The sequence below is a fragment of the Calypte anna genome, chromosome 27 (assembly GCF_003957555.1).
Source record: "Calypte anna isolate BGI_N300 chromosome 27, bCalAnn1_v1.p, whole genome shotgun sequence".
In the NCBI taxonomy this organism is placed as follows: Eukaryota; Metazoa; Chordata; class Aves; order Apodiformes; family Trochilidae; genus Calypte; species Calypte anna.
In genome coordinates this window covers 5,179,023-5,203,288 of record NC_044272.1, presented here as the reverse complement: position 1 = coordinate 5,203,288, position 24,266 = coordinate 5,179,023, and the positions used below count along the sequence as shown (strand labels likewise).

General features: G+C 46.7%; 1 protein-coding gene across 2 annotated transcripts in view; it reads right to left on the bottom strand.

Annotated features, from left to right (window-relative positions):
• NSF (N-ethylmaleimide sensitive factor, vesicle fusing ATPase) overlaps positions 1-24,266 on the bottom strand; it is a 79,675-nt gene that overhangs the window by 4,590 nt on the left and 50,819 nt on the right. For both annotated transcript variants that reach the window (XM_030465843.1, XM_030465842.1), the window contains exons 12-19: positions 22,106-22,293; positions 17,093-17,188; positions 16,368-16,524; positions 12,397-12,530; positions 11,179-11,245; positions 10,928-11,007; positions 2,640-2,774; positions 1,775-1,888 (exon numbers count right to left, since the gene is read on the bottom strand). In XM_030465843.1, the coding sequence (XP_030321703.1) occupies positions 1,775-1,888; positions 2,640-2,774; positions 10,928-11,007; positions 11,179-11,245; positions 12,397-12,530; positions 16,368-16,524; positions 17,093-17,188; positions 22,106-22,293 (971 nt within the window). The remainder of the gene's footprint in view (positions 1-1,774; positions 1,889-2,639; positions 2,775-10,927; positions 11,008-11,178; positions 11,246-12,396; positions 12,531-16,367; positions 16,525-17,092; positions 17,189-22,105; positions 22,294-24,266) is intronic.

The following is a 24,266-nucleotide window of genomic DNA, read 5'->3' as shown; positions in this document are numbered from 1 at the left end:
AAGCGCTGGTTAGGCCACACCTCGAGTACTGTGTCCAGTTCTGGGCCCCTCAGTTTAAGAAGGATATTGAGGTCCTGGAACAGGTCCAAAGGAGGGCAACCAGGCTGGTGAAGGGACTCGAGCACAGGCCCTATGAGGAGAGGCTGAGAGAGCTGGGGCTGTTCAGCCTGAAGAAGAGGAGGCTCAGGGGAGACCTCATTGCTGTCTACAACTCCCTGAAAGGAGGCTGTAGCGAGGTGGGAACTGGACTCTTTTCACAGACGACCTTCAACAAGACAAGAGGACACAGTCTTAAGTTGTGCCAGGGGAGGTTTAGGTTAGATATTAGAAAGAATTTCTTCACGGAGAGGGTGATCAGGCTATGGAATGGACTGCCCGGTGAGGTGGTAGATTCTCCGTCCCTGGAGACATTTAAAAAAAGACTGGATGTGGCACTCAGTGCCATGGTCTAGCAACTGCTCCGGTGGGTCAAAGGTTGGACTAGATGATCTCTGAGGTCCCTTCCAACCTGGCTAATTCTATGATTCTATGATTCTATGAAAAAAAACTATTTACAAGACAAATTCACCTGTCTGCAGCCTAGGACAGCATGAAGGCTCCCCAGCTGCAGCACTGTGGCTGTGCAGCCATGGGCCATGCTGTGAACAGCTCCAGGGGAAGCACTTCCACACTGCTCCAGACTGAGAACAACCCATAATTTACATAACCTTCACCTTGAGTTGTGAAAAGAACCAACGCTTAAGGTCAAAGCAGCAAAAGAAAACGTCCTGTGTCAGAAGAAGGAATCCATTGTCAAAGCTGAGTGAGAGGGACTGCAGCAGAGCCCAGCAGCCCCTGCAGGCCTGCACCCCTTAAATACATTTAATACATGTGAGCAATGACTTACTGACTTGCCTGTAGGTATGGAATTAAAAGCCAAGGAAGAAGAGGAAAAAGTAATCTAGATAAATGACTTTATTCCCTGAGGTGACATCCAGTCAGAGCACATCCTCAGTGCTGTGCAAGTTTTAACAGAATTGTGAATAGTGAACTGAGGGATACATGACTTATATGCTGCTAAACTACATGCCTCTTAGCTTATGCTCAGCCTCTCCTAGGAAGATCTAAGGACAGTTCACTCAGCTGCACTAAATCCATTTGATGTGCAAAGTGAGTGTGTGTGTGAGGGGGAGGCTGAGATGTCAGCGCTGGGGGATTAGGGTGCAGGCTGCACCCTCTCCTTCTCAGCAGGCACAGCACTTGATGGCTGGCTTGCAGGCAGGGAGGAGGGGATGGGGGAGGGTTGGCAGCTACATATTTCTACCCTCTGCAATTATTTTCTTTAAAGTGCTGAAAGTGGGAAATAAAGAGAAGAGCAGCTGAACAGCCTGACAGATTTATCTTCTTCAGGGAAAGAGCACATACACCTGCACAGGCATCTTTTTCTTTAAAAAAAAAAAATAAAATAAATCCTAAGTGATTGCTCTGTGCAATCTCAACATGCTGGCTGTAAAGAAGAAATTTCATGAAAGGTAAGTTAATCCAATCCCTCCTGTTGCCAGATGCTCTTCTCTGAAGTGGAGCTCTACACAGCCACGGTTGTTAAAGATCTCTCCACAGCCTGAGACCTGGGGATTGCTTTCTTCAGAAAACTTCTCCTCACTGCACCTCTTTCCTCAATTAAATCCATCCCAAGGCTCCTACCACACAGCATAAGTACAAGTTGGCAGAGAAGTGGGAACCTCTGAAACTGCTCTGTTTACCCCAGTCCTTCCCAAACCAGAAGCATTCTTACTTGTAATGACATTTCTATCAGCATCAGCAGCTTCTTGATACCAATCCAGACAGGCTTCCCTTTGACATTCTGTGCAATGGTGCTGCGTTCCTTGTCTTTGAAGTTACCCAGGAGCTGGGGGGGAGAAGGAAAAAAAAATTTAAAAATCAACAAGAGCAGACAGTCAGTAAGAACAATGCTACCTAACTCAGGAAAAAGGGAAGGAATTTAGAAAGCAAACTTGCTGCAGTGTATCTAGACAAGGCAAAACACAGATGCTTTTATTCCATGATGGTTCTTTTCATAACATCTCTATTGGAGCAGTTAGTGACTCTCTTTTATGATCCAGCCTAGGTTTTCTCCAGACTAGAATCTAGAAGAACACAGTAAGCTCTCAAAATAACTGCAAGAGTGCTCTTGGATGGTATCATTGTGACAATTTTCCAAGTTTGTATAAAAGATCTGCCTGCTCAGTTTAGTTTAGCAGCTTCAATATTCACTACAATCTCCACTATGACACAGAACAAGAAGCCATTAAGGGCAAAAATTTATAAAGAACCTATAATCTCTTCAGTACCAAACACCTTCATTTGATGTTCTTCCAGTTACCAGGAGCTTGGTGCCCTCCCAGCACACGCAGTTTCAGTGCCCTGATTATATTCATTACCTACTTTCATGCCCTCAAAATCTTTTACTCCACAAACTTTTCCCTGTTCCCTCATTTTACTTTAATTTATTGTATGAGAAAGTAACTCAGAGAGGCCTTAGAGCTGCTCTGTTACGACATCACATTAATTGGGCAGTGGTCCCCAAAGCAGAGCTACTGCAAAATCACTCAGTTTCAGCAAATTCTGAGCTTGTTTATTACCCTTGAACTTTCTCTCACCTCCAAGGCCTCCATCAGCTGCTCCCCTGTTGCAATGTTGGGCACATGGATGGTGGTGCTGAAGGCATTCAGCATTTCCATCTCCTGCAGGACATCCTTGCGACTGGTGGTGCCGATGATGAGAAGCTTCCGACCCTGCCCACACAATGGGATAAGAGGTCAAGAAGGGAAAATAAGAGAGGAGACAGCTTTGGGGAGCTTCAGCTGAGTACAAATGAAAACCAGAAAATGGCTGTGTAAAATAAAACCAGGAGAATTAAATCTGTCAGTAACTGAAGTGCTCAACATCAACAAGAGCAGGATGACAGGTCAGGGCAATGCCACCAACAGAAAATGAAAAGTCTCATGCAGCTTTCCTACCTCACTTCTCCTTCTAAAGCCATCATGAGAAACAGCTGAAACCTCATTAAAATTTCAAAGCATAAGCAAAGCCCCACTCCTAAAAGCTGAATTACTGATGACTTCTGGAGGGAGCAGCCTGCCTTGAGAAATGAAGTGGGCAGTGAATGCTCTGCCACTGCACAGGCAGATCCAGTGGGTCCACAGCTCCCACTCCAGGAGAGGAGGACGCCCTGAGTCCAGGAGCTTTCCCAGTGAGGTTGTATAAAAGGGCAGCAGGATGTCTGGCAGCCTCCAAGTTCAAAGCCAAGCTGCACACACCAATTCCAAACTGGTCTGAGCAATGAGAGGCTTTATAAATAATGCAGAAATGACTGGGAAACACCAGCCACCAATAAAATCCACTTTCCCTGGTTCATCCTGCAAATGCCACTTCAGTGGTACTGGAACTGTACACACAGTGTTCAGACACAGATAAATGTTGGCTGATGGAAGGAGCTGCTGGGATTCCAAGCCCACGGGCCAGGCTGGCCAAGCATCCTCCTCACTGCCTGTACAGAAGTTTAGTTGATGCTCAGAGACCAAGAATAAAGTTCTATATTTCATGGTCATGACAAAATTCTGTTCACCACTATAAAAAACCCAATCCCCTAAAAACTATCTCCACAGAGCAGTCAGGATGAATTTCACAAGTGCTTTTCATTCCTTTGACAAAAGATGAAAACCTATTTAAACTAAATAAATCCTCGATGAAGGTGATGCATCTCTGCAGCAGTTGTATCCACTGTGCTCACTGCTGGCTGGACAGATGAGACTCCTGCTTTGGGGGACAGGCCAGGAGAAAACACCAGAACTGGTAATGAACTCAAGTGCCCACATCAGGTTTGCTTTTAGCCTCAGATGCCCAGGAGGTTGGGAGCAGAGTCCACCCCAGGGCAGAGCTTCACAAAAGGCAGTGTCAGGAACCTGCTCTGTCCCTTTGTGTTCTCATCACTGTCCCCATCACTGGAGGCACCAAGCTCATCACCTCCCTCACCTCTTCACAGGGGGAAACCCTCCAATTTCATGGGAAAAGCAGCCAATTCCTGAACTGACAGCAGAAATATCAGTTTAAATCTGCAGTGGGAGCAGGGAATGCTTTATTACCAGACAAAACTCACCTGGGGTGGCACACAGCAAGCAGAAGGTCTGACTGCCTAAAAGTGTCTGTAGGTACAGACAGGGCCCAGCACATCCCAGAGAGCACAAGTACAACAATTCTGTAGGCTGCTGCTCATGCACAGCTTTACAATTGCTCCTTATTTGTTCCCTTTATGATCATTGTGTAGTAAGGGCAGGGAAATATTTTATCATTTTACAAATGTCAGCCAAGTATGAGCAAATCATTAAGATGAAAACCCAATGCACTCAGCGGAGAGCAAGCAAATGGCATCTGATCCTCACTCCTACAAGGAGGAAATTTGAGGAATTCAGAAAGCCCCATAAGGTGCTCGTTTGCAGCTAAAGTTCTCAACAGAACAAGCAGAATAAATGATGCTCAGCAAGCAACAAGTTTTTTACCTACATGAAGACAAAACTTCAGTGATCTTCATCTTTGGAAGAGGATGGTGAAAGAATTTAAACATGGGCTTGGAAGCTGTGTGAAACAAATTCCCCAAGAACACTTGAACCATCCCCTGCTGGTGAACCCCAGAGGAGTGGCAGAAACACCTCTGGCATCTGCTCTGAAGTTACCACCCAAGGACAAGGTTAAAAGGGGCCTTCAGTTTGGTGAGATGCCCTTGGGACAGCCACACGTGTGACAGCAGAACTGAGGCGTGCTTAAAATCTTCAGAACACAGAGATTTTCAGCAGCTTTGATGGAGAAAATTTCAGCTCAATTCTGATTTACTTTGGTTTCATGGCTGCTCTGTATTTCCTTGACTCTCTGTCATCAGTTTTTGTTCCATTCATAACTAAGGCTGATATATATCTGATCCTATTTATGCTACAAGGAGAATTTCTGCTGGCTTATGCAAGAAATTGTAACCCATCATACACGTGCTGCTGGGCCCTTCAGAGTCTTCTCATGAGGCAGGGAGGGTGTTGGGGTACAAAGGCAGAGAGGAACAGAGCTGAGACCCCCCCAGCATGCAGCAGCCCCACAACCCATGCAGTGCTGTATCACCAGCACTGAGCTGCTTTACAAGCAGTAGCAATTCTTTTAACAAACTGTTTACTGCTGTGTGGAACTTGCAGAGCTCAGAGCAGCTGGGACACAGCAGACATCAGTCACTGCCTTGAGCCTGAGCAGCTTCTACCCTGATGAAGTCCATGCCTGACTATAATAAAACTGGAGCCTAGTTTGGGATTTCACCACCAGGAAAGGATGTAAGCCACAGGAATGTCATGAGTGAGGTGAGTTCTACCTCCTGTAACTTCAGATCTCCACATTTCCTTCTCAGTTAATGCAGCCCAGATGACAGATACCTCTCCCAGAAAAGCTGCCTACACTCTGGGCTCACACAGCAAACTATTTTCTAAGCAACTAATTCTATCAGAGAAAACCAAACTGCTGACAGCCACGTTTAGTCAGATGAATCCCAAACTTGCTGTAAATCAGGCCAGCAGACCACTGCTACACATACAAAAATGACTCCAAATGAGTTTTTACCATTCAGAAAAGCCACTGGAATTGGTCATTGTGGCAAGTTCTGTGAAAACACCACCTCATGCTAAACATAACCAAAATGCAAACACTTGGACATTTTTAGAATAGGAAAAGAGTAAAACCAAAGTTATTATCGTGCTGCATGAATCCAGGGTAGGGAGGACACTTCAGGTTTGAAGGACACTTCAAACACAATTAGAGACACATCACTGAGCTGGAGAAATCAGAGGAAAGCCATGGGGATGGTCAGAAAGATGGAATAGCTTCCCTTGAGAGTCCCTTGGTAAAATGATGAGTGGTAAACAGAAAGGTCTGTAAGAGCACAGAGGAGATGAGGGGCAAACGTGGGGAGTGGTGGATGGGGCATCCATCCCAGCTTTAATCCCAGCTCAGTATCTCATATAAACAACAGCATGGGAAGGGTTGGACCAGAAGGTGCTGGAGGTCCCTTCCAACTCTGACATTCTGTGATTCTATGAAACTGCTGTTTCTCAGAATAAAAGCTTGGGAGCACCAGGTGAAACTCTCAAGCACCACTTTGAAACTGAACAAAAGAACATTTGCTTTCACCAGGCAGTCCTCAAGCAAGCACAGCACTAAGAATGGTAAAAGTCTGACAAGGTCCAAAAGCAGCAGGATGAGTTAATCCAGGTCAGACCCCTCAGAGATGTGTAGCTGTTGGGAGCCATGCTCAGGACCTGACCCACTGGTGATGGGGGAAAACTCTTCAGAGCAGATGGCTACTCTGCAAAACTTGACATTTTTTAACAGCCCCACCCAAAGCAGACTGATTTTTTTTTCCCCCTGCTTTCTTCAAAAGAAACTATGTGCTTCAACTTGCCACCTTTAAACTTGACCCACTGGAACACCAGTTACCATCAAACAAGCATAATCTCTGCTGGATCAATTACTAAAAGAAAATGAAGTGTCAGGAGTCCCGTGTATGTTTCAAAGTTTCAGGCAACTTGCTCAGCAAACAACTGGAAAACCTGCAAGTCAGAGATGTTTTGCCCCAGGCATTAGCAGAGAAGCATGAAAAGCCATCAAGCCAAAGGGGAGAGGCTGCCCTCACCCCACTGCTCTGCAGGGAGAGCACACCAGGGCTTAGGTCTTGCTCTTGCAAGATGCTGAAGTGTCCTCACTTTCAGAAATCTTCTCATTTTTGATCTTTCATTTTGACCACAGCCATTGCAGAGGCAACATGCCATGTGTGCAGTCCAAAGAAGGTCAGGATGCAAGCTGAACTCCCCCTAAATCAGACAGGGCACCAGAAAAATTACCAAAAAGGAGGAATTTGTTTTTTCAGCAGTTTAAGACCATTTGGTGTCAGACTTCTCACCAGGGCAGTTCCAGGCCCAGTTCTTACATCAACAGAGATCAGACACAGGCAACTTGCTGACGTCTGGATTCATCCTGCTGGTTTTTAGGCAATACCAGTGCCCAAGATCCCTCTATAATGGTGGAGAGACACCCAGTAAAGAGGGGCATGTCTTGTCCTGCTGCCTTCCAGAAGTGGGATAACCCCCGATTTCATCTCTCTCCTTCAGGGATTTTATCTGAATGAAGGATACAATCATGCAGAGAACTCTGAGACTCCAAGAGGAGGTAGCTTTGAAGTACTACATTTTTAAGCATTATGAGATTGATTCTTCTAACACAATATTCATTCATTTCCCAGTGGGCACCACATCGTGGCAATGACTACTGAAGACAGAAAAGAGTTACAGGGTCTGCTACAAGCAAATGGAGTCTCAGCATGTCAGTGGAGTCTCAAATTACAGAATCTCAACAAATCTACCCAGCCCTAGGCAAGGGGAGTTGAGGGGAGCTCGAACTCTGCTACAGCCAGGTCTGGGTGGATACTGAAGTGCCTCTCGGCCACCCACCAGCTGATCATTCAACTTGGGACTCTTGTGTATTTTTATACATATGTTTTGGGGTACCAACCATCCTCCACATGTAGTGGGAGAAAACACAATTCTCCAGGTTTACAAGCATCAAGGTAAGGTCACTGTTGAACGGAGTCGCTTCCAATTCACACCAAGTGACACGGGATCAGGAATGCGTCTGGGATTATACCAAACAAGGAGATTATTCCCCCCTTTCCTCCATCAACTTCCATCAATTGGCAAAAGCCTCCAGCGCCCCGGAGAGGAGAGGGGCTGGGGGGCCTCTGGGAGCAGTGGAAGGGCATCCACAAGAGTGGTGGAGAGCATCTCCCTAAGCCAAACACTTCATAACACAGCCCAGATTGTGCGGGCAGCTTAGCGCGGGGATGCGGCCGTGGTCTTTCACCCCCTGAGCCGATTGTCAGCTTTTCACAGGAACCAGCAGGGAAGCACATGTGAAACCTCTGTGGGGCTGGTGAGTGTCTCCATGCCTTGTGTGACTCTGCATGTAGATGAAGCAGCTTCGGCTTTCGGAGCTGCTGCTGCTTAGTTCTCAGAGAAGTCCTTTTCTCCCGCCCGGCTCCCTGCTGCGCCAGCCCTTTTCAGGCTTTCTATCCCCCCCAGCCTCTTCTCCTGCACAACACAGGGAAACTTGACTGAAATAAAGACCCAAGAGAACATGGTTTATTTTCTTCTCTTCAAGCCATTTTAGAAAAGCTTTTTAATTGGTTTAAAAGAAGATGCTGAACAAAATGCAACGTCTTTCAGTCTCCTTGAACTCGTAGTAACAGATACCACTATTCAAGCACTGCTGAGTGCAACGAGCGAGCACGCGCCATGACTGTGAATTTAAAGCAAACTCAGAGATAGTTCCCAGTTCCTCTAAGGTCTAACATGTTTACTCTCAAAACTTCTGCAAAGTACAAACAAGCCAGAAAGCCCAGAAAAGCAGAAGCTCCAAGTATCTGCCCTTCCCACACGACGTTCCGATAACGCAGCCTCAATAGGAAGAGGGGAGCCTGGGAGACAGCTTTCATAAACCACTTCTTCAGAGACATACACCTCAATGCATAATTAATAAGACTCCATGCCAGAAATGCTCCTCTTGCACACGTAGCTTACAGTAATTGTAGGAAGCTGCTTGCACATTAAGAACACTCTCTGCAAGGGATGTGACAACACTGTGTGAATACATAATCTGGGCCACAAAGATGGAAGCAGCCCAAACGCTCCCTCTGCTTCCCACCCACTCCCTGCCTGCAGTTTCAACTCCCATTTCAAATCAACTCCATATTTCAGGTCCCTCTTACTAGTGAAAGGGTAAAAAGTCACACTGAGAGCAACAGAGAAGAGGTTTTGTCTCCCAGCATCTTGCCAATAACATCTCTCAGCACAGGGACACCACTGGTACATCCCAGGATACTCCATTTTTACAAGGAATGAACCTAAAGCATCACCCCAATCCCCCAGAAATTCTGGTTGCTTTGACCTCATGGAGCAGGTCAGCACCACTGATGCTTCTCATGTGGATCTAAGGCATGTATCTGCATCTCAAATTGCAACAAAACTCCTGAACCAACCATTACTTCCCAACAAATTGCTCCCCACGGGAACTGCTCATCTCAGAGGGAACCTGGGAGGCAGCTGATTAACCAGCAGTATTATCTCCCTTGTGGGTTTCTCACTAGAGCTTAAATACCCCAAGAGTCACCATGACCAAATTCACTCTTTTTCACAATAAACACAGCAGAAAAGGCCTTTTCCTGCATGACTCTACCTCTTGTTTTGGCATTCCTTAATGAAAAAAAAATCTCCTCGTGCCATGACTGTCTCAGGGAACTCACCAGAAACAAACACACCAGAGTGAACCCTGTCATCAGAACTGCCAAACTGGGTCAGCCCAAAGGGTGCCTCTAACCCAACGTCCTCATTTCCACGGTAGCCAAGAGTGGACACTTAGAAAAAAAGGAAAAAAACAACCCCACCTCATCAATCAAACAGTGACATTTCCTCAGAAAACTCTCTACCCTCCAACAATTTATGGCTTAAGTCACCATAATATTGGCTGTCAACCCAGTCTTCCAGCCTCAAGGGCATTTCAAACATTGCAAAGTACAAATCTCCAGCAACATGCATAAACTTGGCAAATATCTGAGAGCTTCAAGCCCTGCATCCTGCTTTCAGGGAGACGTGGGTGCCAACAGAAGTGCATCTAAGCAGCAAAATACATGCAGAGGATGTAGTGATAGAATGAACAGTTTCATATTTGCAGTTCCTTCAGAAACTGAAACAAATCAAGTTCTATTTTCCCTATTGATTCATGGGAAGAATCATTTCCTGGTGCTGTGGAAATACCCAGCACTAGGTCAGTGATTACACCAGATTATGCTGATCAGGGCTGGTTGTGCTGTTGCCTTTCTGTTCCAAGCTGTGATACCAGAACCCAAGTCCTACATTAGAGGCTTCACATGGCACAGAAAGCTGACTGGGAAAAAATATCTTTGTTCTCCCAGGTTGACAGTCACAAGGGGAACTTCAGGGCCTGTGGCACTACATTTTAGTTCAAAGTTCTGTATTTGAAAGGTCTTTTCACCAAACTCTCTAAGGAAAACATACTCACACGTAGGTTACTGCTTCCAGGGTATTAAAAATGACAAAACAATTGAGATCACCCAGGCTGTGCTTCTCTGCCTTTTTCCTAACACCAACTCTCGAGGTTTTCCTGCTAGTATGTTATTTATTCATGCAGAGACTTTCATACACACAGCAGAACTCCAGTGAATGACAGGAAAAATGGCAAACAAAAACCAGGAGTCCCTGCCTGTTCATCTCATTCAGCACAAGCTTCAGAAATTTATCACTTGTGATGCTCTTAAATGTCACCATGCCAGAAAGTGCTAATACACAGGATCAGCATGAGATGGAAGATCTGAGGCTTTCCTTACCCACTGTAATTAACATCTGATAATTTCAAGTTAAGAGCAAATTAAAACCCTGACATCCACTCTCATACATTACTTAGAAATTGATTTCTAAATAAGGAGGGAGCACGTGGCTGAGCCAGGGATTGATTTGGACTGAACAGTTCCTCAGTTAATCAGGAAGCAGACAGCTTGCATGTTTTAAGTTTTACGTGGTGAAGGTTAAACTTGTTTCTTTACACAGTATTTCTAAGGCTAAATACAGAAGATTCAGCCTTAAGTAATTAGATAATTAAAGTTGAATCCTTTGTGGTTATGCTAGAAACATTTCACTGAATGAACAGCAGCAGGCTGGGATTAACTTGACTGAACCAGAGACAATGGCACTAATACCCCTGGCAGCACAGCAGCCATCAGCACCACACAAAGCTCCTCACTGTCAAAATGCTTGCAGGGAAAGGACACCTCACCCCCTGATCACCTTCTTACCTGAGGGGGGGCCTTCTTTAGCAGAACCAGCAGGGCTTGCAACACCAGGTTAGAGAACCGTGGTCCAATTGGGACATAATCTGAAATGAAAAACTGATTTTAATGCCCAAGAAGAAGATGCACATTTAAGCCACTTCACTGTAGCAAAACCAGTAAATGGTTCCAGACCCTTTGCAACATTTCAATACTGCAAATATTTCAGTATTTCTGCACAGCACACAATCCAGCTCTTTCTCATCACCCTGACTCACCCAGAAGTCTCTCAATGTCATCCACGACAACACAGCTGAGTTGGGACTTGTAGGCATCATCAAAGATCTGTAAAAGAACAGAGTGACTCACTGCCAGACCCCAGCAACAGCACTACAACAGCAACAACAGGACCTGTGGATGTGTTTTTAGCTAAATGCAGCAGTATCTGGCAGAATAAACAGAGAAGAAAAAAGAGAAGTACCAAAAGCCTAGAATCTGCCTGCATTTGATAGAACACTGCCATCTCAACTCATCCAGAGCTCAGGTTTGTCCATTTACCACACACTCTTTGCAAAAAACAAAAAACCAAAAAAGCAGCTGCTCTGCTTTTAACTGTAAGCCATGGACAAACCAGAGCATCCTTCTGCTTTCTGGAGCTGGGGCAATACTGATAGAACAGCAGACACAGAAATCCCCCCACAGCTGTAATGCAATTAGGAATGCATTTATATTGGTTACTTTTCCTAACAGGACGCTGCAGGGAGAACCTCCTCAGGAACAGACTGAACGCCCCACATCACCCTCCAGAGAGCAGCAAACCAAGGTCCTGCTGAGCCTGGGATTTCCACAGGAATAGCAGTGAGGGCACCAGTGGTGCTGCAGCTCTGCCCCAGCACACATCCAAAGGCTCCTTTTTGGATCTGTGTTACCACCTGGGCTGCCAGCCCTGAGCTTTGCTTCTCCTAGAGCCCATGCAATCCTCCCACCATCTGATCTTACAGCAACATTTCCCTGACATGCCTCCTCCAGAGTCACTGCTTCAGTCAATGAAATCTCCTACTTGGCTGCTTGAAATAATTTAAGATGTTTGACTTGTTTGCAATCCCCCTGCTCCCCAGGTTGTTAAAGTTCTTGTTTAACTAAACATTACCACCTCAGAACCATTCCAAGTCCCCTTCAGGCAAGATCCATTCTTTCCAAGTCCATCCCTAAGCCCTTCCTGCCTTCACCTTTGCAGACAGAGCTCCAGACTCACTCATCACAGATGTTTTGTCCACTCTCAGTCATGATGCCATTTCAGACCCAACTGGAATTTTCCCTAAGTAACTCAGTGTCAGTGCCACAAAAATTCATTCAACTTTATAAATATATATCTGCACAGCAATTTAGGACCTATAGAGAGCAAAATACACAGCCACAAGGGTAATTCACTTCACTGTCCACTAGAGAACATGGAATTGGACTGGCACAAGCAAAAGAGGAGGATGCAAAAGTACCTTCTTCATAGCTTGGCACTTGGCTGTTTCAGAAAATCCAATCATCTTATCAGGAGAACAGATCTTGATAAAGGGAAAGTTGGATTCTTCTGCTATTTTTGCTGCTAGAGCAGTCTTCCCACTGTGAGGGGGACCTGAAACAGAAGACAAAAAAACCCCAAGGAAAGCAGCTCTGGTTAGGCTCAGCACAGGTGGTATTTTAGGCAAGTTTATTATCTCATTTGGAGGTATTCTGAAATGACCTCTTCTGCCTGCAGTGATTCTGCCTGCCTGGCAGATTCCTGCCAGCAGGAATCACTCTGATTCCTAGTGCAACCCAAACCTCAGAAGAAGGGAACTGATGCAACTATTTGAGTAGAATCATAGAATCATAGAATCCTTGGGGTTGGAAGGGACCTCGAAAGATCATCTAGTCCAACCCCCCCTGCCAGAGCAGGGCCACCTAGAGCACTTCGCATAGGAACGTGTCCAGGGGGGTTTTGAATGTCTCCAGTGAAGGAGACTCCACGACCCCCCTGGGCAGCCTGTTCCAGGGCTCTGTCACCCTTACAGGAAAAACATTTTTCCGGATATTCAACTTGAACCTCCTGTGCTCCAATTTACACCCATTACCCCTTGTCCTATCACTGGTCATCACTGAGAAAAGCCTAACTCCATCTCCCTGACACTCACCCCTTACATATTTGAAAACATTGATGAGGTCACCCCTCAGTCTCCTTTTCTCCAAACTAAAGAGACCCAGCTCCCTCAGCCTTTCCTCATAAGGGAGATGTTCCACTCCCTTAATCATCTTAGTAGCTCTGCGCTGGACTCTTTCAAGCACTTCCCTGTCCTTCTTGAACTGAGGGGCCCAGAACTGGACACAATACTCCAGGTGCGGCCTCACCAATGCAGAATAGAGGGGGAGGAGAACCTCTCTTGACCTACTAACCACACCCTTTCTAATGCACCCCAGGATGCCATTGGCCTTCTTGGCCACAAGGGCACATTGCTGGCTCATGGTCATCCTCTTGTCTACCAGGACCCCCAGGTCTCTTTCACCTACACTGCTCTCCAGCAGGTCAGCCCCCAACCTATACTGGGACATCGTGTTGTTCTTCCCCAAATGCAAAACTCTACACTTCCCCTTGTTGAATTTCATCATGTTTCTCCCTGCCCAACTCTCCAGCCTGTCTAAGTCTCTCTGAATGGCAGCACAGCCTTCTGGTGTGTCAGCCACTCCTCCCAGCTTAGTGTCATCAGCAAACTTGCTGAGGGTACATTCTATACCCTCATCCAAGTCGTTGATGAAGATATTGAACAACACCGGTCCCAGTACCGACCCCTGAGGGACTCCACTAGTCACACACCTCCAACCAGATTCTGCCCCATTGACTACAACTCTCTGACTCCTTCCTTTCAACCAGTTCCTGATCCACCTCACTACCTGATCACCAAACCCATACTTGGTCAACTTATCTACAAGGATGCTGTGAGAGACAGTGTCAAATGCTTTACTGAAATCAAGATAAACCACATCTGCTCTTCCATCATCTATCCACCTAGTAATTTCCTCATAGAAGGCTATGAGGTTAGTCAAACATGATCTACCCTTGATAAAACCATGCTGACTGCTCTTGATGACCCCCATGTCCTTGATATGCCTGGAGATAGTGACAAGAACAAGTTGTTCCATCACCTTTCCAGGGATGGAGGTGAGGCTGACCGGTCTATAGTTACCCGGGTCCTCCTTCTTGCCCTTCTTGTAGACTGGAGTGACATTTGCTATTCTCCAGTCCTCAGGCACCTCTCCTGTTACCCATGACTTACTGGAGATGATGGAGAGTGGCCTAGCAATGACCTCCGCCAGCTCCCTCAGCACCCTTGGATGCATTCCATCTGGACCCATCGACTTATGGATGTCCAGATTACTCAGCTGATCCCTAACCCAATCCTCATCTACCATGTCTAACTCCTCATCTATCTTGACTACTTCTGGGGCTAAATGAATCTGGGGCTCACGTGGAAACCCTGCAGGAGTAAAGACAGAGGCAAAGAAGGCGTTCAGCACCTCTGCCTTCTTTATATCCTCTGTCACCAGGGCTCCCAGCTCATTCCTTAGTGGGCCAATATTGCCTCTAGTGTTAGTTTTGCTAGCTATGTATTTGAAAAAGCCCTTTCTATTATCCTTAACCTGACTTGCAAGGTTAAGTTCCAAGGAGGCCTTAGCTTTCCTAATTGCCTCCCTACATCCTCTGACAACAGTCCTATATTCCTCCCAAGTGACCAGCCCCCCCTTCCATGATCTGTAGATTTTCCTTTTCCACTTCAGTTTTCCCAGCAGTTCCTTTTTTAACCATGCTGGTCTCCTAGCTCCCTTACTAGATTTCCTAACCATAGGGACGCTCTGCTCCTGCACTTGCAAATAGTGGTCCTTGAATACTGACCAGCTATCTTGAGCCCCTTTATCTCTTAACGCCCTGTCCCATGGGATTTCTCTTAACAGTTGATTGAGGAGGCCAAAGTTTGCCCTGTGGAAGTCCAGGGTTCTGGTCCTACTGGGTATTCTGTTCCTTCCACACAGGATCCTGAACTCTACCATCTCATGATCACTGCAGCCAAGGCTGCCATTGACCACCACTGCTTCGACAAGTCATGAGTACCTGAAGACTGATTTACCAAGAAACAAACACCAAAGAGGGTGTTACATATTTTGTAGGACTGGCCACTGCACCAACATTAGTATGTGTCAGTGTTCTGGAGAAGCTTCTGGAACTGCATTTATGCCCCTTTTCTGCAGGTACTGTGGCACAGAAGTCAGCAGCATGAATGCCAGGTAAATACTGACAAAGGCATTTTGTTATTTGCCTGAATTCCCATCAGAGTAATTCAGAGACCAAAGACATATCTTAATCTATTCACCCAATAGAAATAAATTCAGAGTGCAGAAGGTGTTGCATACTAGCACTGTGTCAGCCACAAGCACACAGAATTACTTAGGGGACCTATTCAAGGTTCATTTCAAAGCTACAGACCTCAGTGCAGTAGTAATTCACATTGTTTTACTTCAGAAGAAGGGAAGAGCTGTAAATAACAAATCCCAGTCCAGCATGTGTAGCATCCATAACTGGAACTGGTTTCCTTAACTCCTCACAGCCACCACCAGTCTAGATGGAGGGCACCCACCCCTCAGAGCAGACTCCTGAATGGGGCCAGATGTTTGTACTCAGCTAATTACACTGATGTCACTACAGTGACTTCCAGGAGGATTTAGATAACTCAGCTGGAGATGTTGGCACTGTGAAGCACCCACATTTAGGTTATTAACTGGGTACATCCACTTCTCCATTTTTCCACAAACAGGATTTCTGAGAAGCCACTTTCAGTATCCAAAGCAGGATCACCAAACAACTTTTACCTCCCATGTGTTTCTTCTGCACAGAGTTGCAGGATGGGGAAGGGTCTGGAGAACAAGTCCTATGAGGAGAGGCTGAGGGAACTGGGAATGTTCAGTTTGGAGTCTGAGAAGAGATCTTACTGCTCTCTACAGTTACCCAAAAGGAGGTTGTAGAGAGGTGGGTGCTGCCCCTTCAGTGAACAATGATAGGATTAGGGGAAATGGCCTGAAGTTGTCCCAGGGGAGGTTTAGATGAGACCTGAGGAAGAATTTCTGTCCTGAGAGAGCAGTCGGGTGCTGAAGGGGCTGCCCAGGGAGGTGGTGGAGTCACCAGCCCTGGAGGGACTGAAAACCTGTGGAGCTGAGGCCCTTCAGGAGCTGCTCTGGTGGGCATGGGGATACAGATATTGATAAATATATTTTATTTATTTATTTGGGGGGGGAGATGCTGATGGTTGGACACAGTGATCTTAGATGACTTTTCCAACTGTGACTGTTCAGTGATTCTGTGTGATTGTGTGAAATGGCCAACTGATAGGAACAGTTTACAGAAGTGACTTGGGCCTTTTCAATCCCTCCTTTCCCCTCAGTTTACCTTCTAGCAGGACGCTGACCAGGGGGGTGCGGTCGCTGTTCTTGGTTTGCTGAACAAGCAGCTCCCCATCATCCAGCACCCGTGTGACAGGATCCCCCCACTTGATAATCCCATTCATGATGTAGCTTGCATAGTCTTCCTGGTTGGTTCCAAATGCCTGTATTAAGAGAGGGAACGTGGATTTTACCAAGAAATTTTGCATCACATGAGAAAAACCTAAAAGAATTAAAGATCTCCAAAGTGACCTGGGCTCTGGATGCTTCCAGTTGGTACTGGAGGTCCCACAGGTGACACACAACATTTCAGCTGGAAGGACTGAACACTGCTGGGCACCACAAATGTTTAGAAAAACCTTTTGATATACCCTCAAAACAAATTCTAACCAGTGCAAGCTGCAGTGGGTTCTGAATCCACACCAGTTCAAAAACTGAGGTGCAAACCTCCTCCTGCAGCCCATATTAAAGCCATCATCCACCAGCTGGAGTAGCCTGAAAGGCAGAGTGTCCATGCAAAGAGCAGACAAAATCCCAAGTTGGTCTCTTGATTTGTTCTTTTCCTCTTTATGATTCTTGCATTCAGCAAGGTACAAACCAGCACCTTAGCACTGCAGGCAGAAAGAGGCTCTCTGCTTTCACTCTTGCAACAGAAGATGTCAGCCCATGGTGCACGTTCTGATGCCAGAAGGAAGCTGCCCCCTCACACTCTGCAGCAGATACACTACTTACTGGTTTGATATCATTCTCCAAAGATGCAAAGAAGTCTCCTCGTGTCACACGCAGGCTCTCTGCCTTCTCCATGTCCACTTCCACTTTGTTGCTGGCCTAACAAAGGCAAAAGAAGACACTGAAGAACAGCACACACAGCCCCTCACCAACTTCCACCCAGGGACCCAACCCAGAGTTGGGCTGTGTCAGCAAGAAAAGTGACTCCTGGCAGGACATCTGTTGGACTCATGCTGGTGACCACTGGAGCAGCCCTCATCATCTTCACAGAGCCACCCTGCACACACCAGCCCCAAAAAGGTAATGGTTGTTCCACTCCACTGCCTGGGAAGCTGAAGTGTATGGCCATGGCCCCCCCATGTTTCTGAGCAGCCACCCCAGCCAAGAAGAGTTTGGAAGCTCTGCACCATCCCTGCTGCTGCTGTGTTACCCTGAGTACATAAACCAAGAGTCAGCGAGGCTCAGACTGGTGCTCAGTGTGGGACTGATCTCACCTAAGTTTAAATTTCTGGAAGTTACTGGAGTTATGTAGGTTCCCTTTTGAGTAGGGAATTATTCTTTCCTCTAAGAGAGTGTAGAAAAAATTCTTCATTATGCTCTCTGGGTGCTGGGTGGGAAGGGGATGAAGCCTCCTCCATTGTGTGACTGTTTTTAGAAAGGCAAATTTAAGTTTGGTTTAACTCAACTCTCAATCTCCCTGCACCATCTTCAGCAACTAAGCCAAAAATAAGAATTCTTCACATACTTCCTTCTAGTTTTCTATTCAAACCATGCTCTTTCCCCTGTACAAGGAAGTCTTTCAGGGGACTGGCAAATATTAGATTTCTTTCTACTTTGTCTTTATTTGCTTTAGTTCAACAGAAGCCATGAATCTTCCCAAGATAATGCTATTGGTATGAGCTGGAATAAATAACCTGCAGCTGGCTCAGCTCACACTGCACTTCCTCCTACACAAAACACAGCACCTTGCTCCTTCTGCCATTCCCAACGTGTCCAACAACACTTAAACCCCAAGGACTGAAAGCAAACACCCCACAGAGCACCCGTGCAGTCCCCTCCTCTCAGTCACAGCAGAGCTACTGCCAGGAGCTGGCCCAAAGCTGCTCTCTGTGGAGCCAGAAGAGCTTCTGAGCTCCCAAAAAGAACTTGGGAGCAGCCTTTAAACCTGGAGACTTCCCTGGGGTGGCTGCAGCCTTTCAAGGCAGCTGTAGATGTATTCCTGAGCATGGCTGCAGCTCCACGTGGGAGGATTTATTTGTAGAACCACAAGCACATTGATGGCCTTGGGCAGCAATCAGGAATTAAATGGATTTGAAACAACTTTTCCACTCCAGGGCTTAGGAAGGCAGGCAATTAGACACTAATCCCATGGGAGCAGCCTGCTGAGGATCCTGAGTGGAGTCAGATACCAGAAACAGGATCAGTCACAAGAGGGGGCAGGGGTTGATCTGGGAAGAGCAATTCATCCAACTGGGAAGTGGCAGCTGAAGCTGGTTTTTAAGTAGCTCAGAGCTGAGGCAAAAGATCTTCTTCTTTTCCAGCAAAGTGCAGCCCTGAAAGGCTCTGGGTAATTCCTGAATTTCCCAACTATACCACAAGTTTCTCTAGATTCCAAAATAATAAGTGTCATTTCGAGTGAGAGTTACCTGAACCTTACAGGTAGAAGCAGAGCCTACATCACCTGATGGCTCAGGGGGAATAAACTGGGATTTCCATGAGATTGTTGGAAGGCAAAGCAACCTCTGGCACCTTTGCCTAAGACCAAGCTGATGGACAAGTCAAGGAACTCTGACCCTCAACACTGTGTCTCAGAGCCATTCTCCTCTGAGCAGGGTCACCTCCAAGAAGAAGGAGCACTGGATCACAAGAAGGAAAAATCCTAATGACAACAATCCCATTCTGCTTGTGGAGCCTCCAAACAGCAACCTGGGGAGTCCAGACTGACCAAAAACCCAGTGCCAAAGGAACAACTCCAAGCAGAGGGGTCTGCAAGGACCCAGCAACACCCATGGAGCAGGAGCAGGGAATGCCAAAGGCAAAGTGCAGGCTGATCCCTTCCCTGCACTGCACAGGGAAGGGACCTGGAACACTGTTAATATATTCCTGAAGTTGCTTGTACACTCAAAATCACGGTGGGTTCTTCCTCTCCCAGCCTTTAATGAGTTACATGTTTTAAGTTTTAACACACTGAGAGATTATCAGGAAAGTTTAAACAATTCAGAAGAATAATATCCCTTGGGTTTCAGTTCGTGCTCTTGCTTCTCATAGGTGCTTTACCAAACCAGCTCAGGCCTATGATGGATATTTTAAAATTTGCAGTACTTGTAGGAGAGAATAAAACACCTGAGTGCATCATTTGGCTGAAGTCACCTTCAGAATAAACAATAAGATTATCCCAAAATACTACAGCAAAGGGTTTGAAAAGCAAAGCAAAGCAAAGCGTGGGCACTTCCCATCCACAGGTGGATGAAGATGTCAGTCACCTCCCAGCCTGAAGGAGGGAACTGCTGCTCCACGTTCATGCCTTGCCATTTGCTCTTCTCCTGCTGTGACATTTGGCACACCAGGGAATGAATCAAATTAATGGTTCCCAAACACACCCAAAACTCAAGCACTGAGAAAAACATCAACAAGAAGCAATACTAATTATTCAAGGAAAATGTTTTGCTTGTGAAGGGATGAAAATACCTCCAGAGGTGTGTTTTTTTTTTTAAGCAGAATGTAAGAAAATTAGAAACTGTTGATGTCTGCATTTTTTGTTATGGATTAGAACAATTAGAACAATTAATGAATTTCAAGTATTATGGTTATACAAGAAAAATTAGCAGAACGAGCCAATTTTCCTTTAAAAAGAGTGTTCCCAAGAGGTACAAACATCTAAGGAACCAACTGATTTATGATTAAACAAAATAATGATTTACTTTCTCCATATTCAAGGCTGAACAGACTTGTTACTGAAAAATCCACCAGTGCAGTGGAACTGATGTCAAAGGCTTTGATTCTCTGCAGTAACTCACACCAGCTCCTGGCCACCAGAGCACAGGGACTGTGTCTTTCAGCCTCCTTCACCAACTAATCATCTCATATTTCAACACCACTGAATACTGTCTTTTCCATCTGGATTAATATAAGCTGACATTTCATGGTCTGTCACTCCTTTCCAGTTAAAGCCACACCGAGCTCCCAGAATCAGCAAGCATTGGGAAAGGAAAGCAATGCTGCTGGAGAAGAGCAGGAGCTGAGAGCATTACACACAGGTCACTGTGGACACTGGGATGACCATCAGGGAGTTCCTTTTTCCAGATATTCCATGAGCCCCTTCTGAATTCAACCAAGGTTTTAGCATCAGTGACATCTTGGAGCAGAAGATTCCTTCCACAGCTGAAAGACTTCTTCACCCAATGCCCATTCCCATTCTCCACTTGGAGCATGGCCCTGCTCCTACCATTCGCTGTGCTTTGAGGTCTTGTATCAGGAAAGAGCAGACACTCACCCTCCATTCACCAGTTCACACCCACTCACAACTTCACTTTTTCTCACAAACCCTTCGCTGTGTTTCTTTCAGGCTCAGACACCTTGCTCTGCCCCTTTGCTCCAGGATGATGGAGGTGGCACCATTCATTCCCTGGGAGCAGGGAAGGGTCCCCGGGGTGGCTCCAAAATGTCCATCCCCACCTCTGGTTGATGGTGAGGCCATCAGGGATGAGGGATGAGGGATGCACCTCTGCCATTAACAGCTTCAGGAAGGGGAAACAAGCAGCTCTGAGACCCCAGGGCAGAGGAGAGATGAGGAGGAGGAGAGAGAAAACCCTCCAATACCTCTGTCCTTCCCAGTGCCTTTCCACAGCCTTGTTCTGTCACCAAGACAGGTGGCCCAGGCACCCACAGATTCAAACCTTGACATAACCACAGCCTCATTTTTGCTCTGTGTATTTCTCTTCATAAATTCTAATGTTGCATTTGCTTTTCTCACTGATAAGGACTGAGATGATTTTCAAGACCATTAAAACTCCAAGAACTTGTCTCCAGGTAGTGCTCAGGTCAGCTCTTACTACTGCCAACACCTTTCTGAATTTTCTCTCCCCAGCATACATGTAAGTTCCCAGAGTACATCTTGAGCATTCACATTATTTCAAACACCTCCTGCATCTTTATGACCACAAACCAGTTGTACATTGAGCTGCAGAGCTCCCTCCTGTACATCTGACTCTTCTCACAGAAATCACAGAATGTCAGGGTTGGAAGGGACCCCGAGAGCCCCTGGAGTGCAATCCCCTGTCAGAGCAGGGTCACCTCCAGCAGGGCACACAGGGAGGTGTCCAGGAGGGGTTTGAATGTCTGCAGAGAAGGAGACTCCACACTCCCCTGGGCAGCCTGGGCCAGGGCTCCCTCACCCTCACACTGCAAAAGTTTTTCCTGATGTTTCTGGGGAACCTCCTCTGCTCCAGCTTGCACCCCTTGTCCTGTCACTGGACATCCCTGAGCAGAGCCTGGCTCCATCCTCCTGCCACTCACCTCTACATATTTATAACCATTCCTCAGCTCCCCCCTCATTCTCCTCTCCAAGCTCAGAGCCCCTCAGCTCCCTCAGCCTTTCCTCACCAGGAGATGTTCCACTCCCTTCAGCAGCTCTGTGCCTCTGCTCTGGGCTCTCTCCAGCAGTTCCCTGTCCTGGAACTGAGGATCCCAGAACTGGACACAATATTCCAGATACTCACTTCTGTCTCTTGTCTCCTGGGAACAATCTTTTGAGCTCAAGACTTCCAGTTTTTATCAAAATACACTGAGAGTTACCTTCCATTCCAACTGAGATATGGAAGAGTCACTCAGAGGGCAGGAGGTGGAAGAGGTCAGTCAGAACCACAGCAAAGCAAAGTGAAAAGGTGGTGCCCATATGAATTCCATCTCTAAGCTATGCTGAGATGCTGCCAGCCATTTAGAAGTAAACATGCAAGAAAAGACTCCAAACATAACTCTTGTCCCCTTTTTCACCCAATGAGAGATGACAGGACTGACCTTAATGTGTCTGTTCATAGCAGTAGACTGAGCAGCTCGAACCAAACCTTCTAACTCAGCACCACTGAAGTTTTTGGTCTCCACTGCCAGCTCCCCAATGTCCACATCCTCAGCCAGCAGTTGGTGCTCCCGCATCCGGACCGTGTGGATGTGAAGGATCTGGAACCTTCCCTTCTCATCAGGCAGACCTGAGGATTCCAGCACAGCAGGGGTTAAACAGAGCCCCAGCAGAGCAAGGGCAGCACACACAGCCTTGGCCTCTCCTCAGCTCTCCTGTCTCCAAAGGCTCTTTGGAGCAATCCATTCTTACAAACAGAAGATTTGATGATGGTTTTTGTTTCAGAACATTCAATTACAGGGACTGCCCCCAGCACAGTGATCAGCACCAGGGCCAGAGAGAGAGGAAAAACGGAATCCTTAACTTCCTTTCTTCAGGCTTCCTCCAAATTGCTTGCTTTCCAGCCTTCATACCAGAAATTCACCTTTCATGAAGGCAATCTGGTCAGACCCTTGGCATCCCTAAACTCAGTTTTAATTATCATAGACTCACAGAATAGTCGGGGTTGGAAGTGAAAATTAAAGATCTAATCTACAAGCCCAGGGGGCTCCAAGCCCCATCCAACCTTCAACACTGCCAGGGATGGGGCAGCCACAGCTTCTGGGGGCAACCTGGGCACCCAGGGGCTCAGCACCCTCACCCCAAAGAGTTTCTCCCTCCCTCCCTCCCTCCCTGCCCAAGATCTCCTCTCCATCTCCCCTCTCCCAGCTGCAAACCCTTCCCCCTCAGAGGGTCCCATCCCTCCAGGCCCTTGTCCCAAGTCCCTCCCCAGCTTTCCTGGAGCCCCTTCAGGCACTGGAAGGTGCTCTAAGGTCTCCCCATGGGATCCTTCTCTTCTCCAGCCTCAACACCCCCAACTCTCTCCCCCTGGCTCCAGAGCTGCTCCAGCCCTCCCAGCAGCTCCAGGGCCTCCTCTGGAATGGCTCCAGAGCATTTTCTTTAATCTTCCTGTTCTGACCAATGCACCTTCACAAGCTATCATTATTAGTATTACTATTATTATTGTTGGGTTTATTGTTGTTGTTGTTGTTGTTATTATTATTCACATCCCTTGACAAATCCAGCTCTCACCATGCCTTAGCTGTCCTTATCCCATCCCTGCACATCCAGGCTGTGTCCCTGTGCTCTTCCCAGGACACATGTCCCCGGTTCCAGTGCCTCTGCATTTCCTTCTTACACTCTCAATTGACCAGGATGTCCTTGCTGAGCTGTGCTGGTCTGCTGTCTCCCTTGCCCTATTTCTTACATTAGGGAATCAAACACTATTGGATGCAAAGAAAAATAACCTTTAAGAGCTGCCAGCTCTGTCCTGCTCCTTTATCCCTGAAGGCAGCTTCCTATGGGGTCCTACCCACTAATTACTCAATCAGCTTAAAGTTCACTCTCCTAAAATTCAGGGTCTTGACTCTTCACCTGGCCCACAGTGTTCTCACACAAGATTCATGTTCCCTGACTGAGGTGGTAATTTCCCAGTTTGCACCTTAGGAAGTGTCTTCAAAAAGGCATCTAATGGAAGACAGAGAAAACCCTTCAGTAAAGGAAAGCACAACAAGCCTGTCAGGCAGACCTTGGGAAAACCATGGAGGTCTTCAGCACCTGCCCCAATCCCCCTCAGCAGCCTTCAGTCCAAGGCTCTGACAATTTGCACTGCTGAGCATTTGTGCTGAGATAATGCAAAGAGACATTTTACAATCTGCAGAGCCCCCAGCAGGGTTCAGCCCTTATCATCTGATCATTTGTTCTGGGGAGTCTTGCTCAGTCTCCAGCATTTATTTAATTCATTGTTGTCAAATAAGATGCAAGTGGTACCCCTGCCATCCAACCAATCTCACCTGGGCTCAGCTGCTCTTAGGGATTTGTTTCATGTCTGAGATTGTTCAAAGGTGACTGTGATCACGGCTGCACTTCATCCCTAAAACACACTTTCTTTATTGACTCTTTCCTTCTGTTCCTTGTAGCTGTGTTAGATTGTAAAGACTGGATCTGGCTCCAACTTTGCCAGTGGTGATCCTAGAATGGTTTCGGTTGGAAGAGATGTTAAAGATCATCCAGTTCCAACCCCCCTGCCATGGGCAGGGACACCTCCCACCAGCCCAGGTTGCT